Below are 2,545 nucleotides of genomic sequence, written 5' to 3'. Positions count from 1 at the left end.
GCAGGCCCTTGTTGGCTCACATGGGCATTGTAATTAGGGGCACATGCCACGTTACAGCATGATCAATAAGTGCCAGGGATAGCTTAACATTACACATATGACAGTAGAATCGATAGAAGCCTAGAGAAACAGTCAGGGTCCCAGCAGAGAAGGGCCCAGGCATGGGCATAGTCCCCCATCAGATATGTGCAGGTTTCGTGACGCCAGGGTACTGTTCACTGGAAGCACTTCTGTTCTTCGTGAGAGGTCGAAACGTTGTCCGGAAGTTGCCTTTTTTGGGCTGCTGCTCCATTGGCTCTCTGGAACCTTTGTAGCGTAATATCCTGGGCGCAGAAGGGTCCCCCTGGGGCTTGGGTCAGCGACATGCTAAAAATAGAGACTATCCTTTCTCGATAGCTATTTCTAAAGTGTTTGGCTGATCTGTACAAGTTGCCTACGAAGCAAGTAGCATAAGGGGTTAAGGGTGGAATTGGTGAGACCAAGCCACTGAGGCGAATGGCCTCATCTGGAGGACCCAGTTATGATGGAGATGCCCCAGTACCTCGCCCAGAGGGCATATAGGCCATATTGATGTCGATCCAGATGTCCACCACATAGAGGGGCAGCCAGGACAATGTAAACAGAAGGACCAAGGCCATCACCATCTTGGCAATTTTCTTCCGAGCCTTTAGCCGGGATCCAGACAAGGACCAGGTGTTCTTGTCAAGGACAGTGTCACTTGCCCCCCATAGTCGGCGACTTGTAAGAAAGCAGATGAGTAGGTTAAATAAAACAGGGAAGACATAGAGGGCACAGAAGAGGAGGAAGTTGTAGATGAGCTTCATGTTTATACTGGGCCAGCTTTCTGTACAAACCACCAGTGCCAGTTTACCAGGGAAAAGGACCAAGTTCTGGGTCTTGTTCATGAACAGAAGGGGCACACAGAGGCCAGAAGAGAAGAGCCAGACCACCAGGATCATCATCCCCAGCCTTCTGGTGGTGTAGAAAGTCCTGGCATGCAGGGGGCTGTGCACACTATAGTACCTGTTCAGACTGATGACTGCCAGGGTGAGGACACTGGCAGACACTGACACTGCCCTGGACAAAGGGCACAGCTCTGCACAAGAAGTCTCCAAACACCCAGGCATTGTGCACCTGGTGGCCGAGGTTGATTGGCATACAAATACATATGACCATCATGTCACATACAGCCAGGTTCACAAGGAGGTCCCTGGTCCCAGAGACTGCGGAAAAGCGACATCTTCTTCTCCTGCGGGTCCCCAGCACCCTCAATGCCATGATGTTCCCTGCCAAGCCAGCCAGGAAGGAGGCAGAGTACATGAGCACCAGAACGATGGTGCCCGGCTCATGGGCAGAGAGGAGGACGCTGCTGGAGAACGGAGGGGGCCCCCAGACACTGGCATTGCCCGGGGACATGGAGCCAAACAGGGACACATTCCACGGGAGAAGTTCTACCAGGGTGTGATGGAGATCCACGGAGCCCATCTTCTCTGGTCACTGAGATCCCGGCAAGTGTGGAGGGTCCCTCCCCCGGACCATCCTCTGTCAGGGCTGCGGGGACCGGGGAGGACGGGGAGCGGAACCCCGACTGCTGAACCCCGACTGCGGGGACAGGGAGGAAGGGGAGCGGAACCCCGACTGCGGGGACAGGGAGGAAGGGGAGCGGAACCCCGACTGCGGGGACAGGGGAGGACGGGGAGCGGAACCCCGACTGCTGAACCCCGACTGCGGGGACAGGGAGGAAGGGGAGCGGAACCCCGACTGCGGGGACAGGGGAGGAAGGGGAGCCGAACCTCGACTGCGGGGACCGGGGAGCTGAACCCCGATGACGGGGACCGGGGAGGACGGGGAGCTGAACCCCGACTGCTGAACCCCGACTGCGGGACCGGGGAGGAAGGGGAGCTGAACCCCGACTGCTGAACCCCGACTGCGGGACCGGGGAGGACGGGGAGCTGAACCCCGACTGCTGAACCCCGACTGCGGGACCGGGGAGGACGGGGAGCTGAACCCCGACTGCTGAACCCCGACTGCGGGACCGGGGAGGAAGGGGAGCTGAACCCCGACTGCTGAACCCCGACTGCGGGACCGGGGAGGACGGGGAGCTGAACCCCAACTGCAGGGACCGGGGAGGACGGGGTGCTGAACCACCAACTGCGGGGACCGGGGAGGACGGGGTGCTGAACCACCAACTGCGGGGACCGGGGAGGACGGGGAGCTGAACCACCAACTGCGGGGACCGGGGAGGACGAGGAGCTGAACCCCACCTGCGGGGACCGGGGAGGACGAGGAGCTGAACCCCAACTGCGGGGACCGGGGAGGACGGGGAGCTGAACCCCAACTGCGGGGACCGGGGAGGACGGGGAGCTGAACCCCACCTGCGGGGACCGGGGAGGACGGGGAGCTGAACCCCAACTGCGGGGACCGGGGAGGACGGGGAGCTGAACCCCAACTGCGGGGACCGGGGAGGACGGGGAGCTGAACCCCAACTGCGGGGACCGGGGAGGACGGGGAGCTGAACCCCACCTGCGGGGACCGGGGAGGACGA

General features: G+C 60.6%; 1 protein-coding gene across 1 annotated transcript; it reads right to left on the bottom strand.

The window, feature by feature from the left end:
• Positions 1-6: 6 nt before the first annotated feature.
• On the bottom strand, positions 7-1,918 carry LOC130297406 (gastrin/cholecystokinin type B receptor-like). Its single transcript, XM_056549846.1, is given in 5 exon segments — positions 7-443; positions 445-489; positions 491-523; positions 525-1,076; positions 1,078-1,918. Coding segments are annotated over 5 exon segments (1,266 nt in total). The 5' UTR covers positions 1,486-1,918; the 3' UTR covers positions 7-215.
• Between the last annotated feature and the right edge of the window lie 627 nt (positions 1,919-2,545).

Source organism: Hyla sarda, chromosome 13 (genome assembly GCF_029499605.1).
Source record: "Hyla sarda isolate aHylSar1 chromosome 13, aHylSar1.hap1, whole genome shotgun sequence".
Taxonomy (NCBI): Eukaryota; Metazoa; Chordata; class Amphibia; order Anura; family Hylidae; genus Hyla; species Hyla sarda.
The sequence above is the reverse complement of the archived record's forward strand: the minus strand, read 5'-3'. Positions and strand labels throughout refer to the sequence as shown.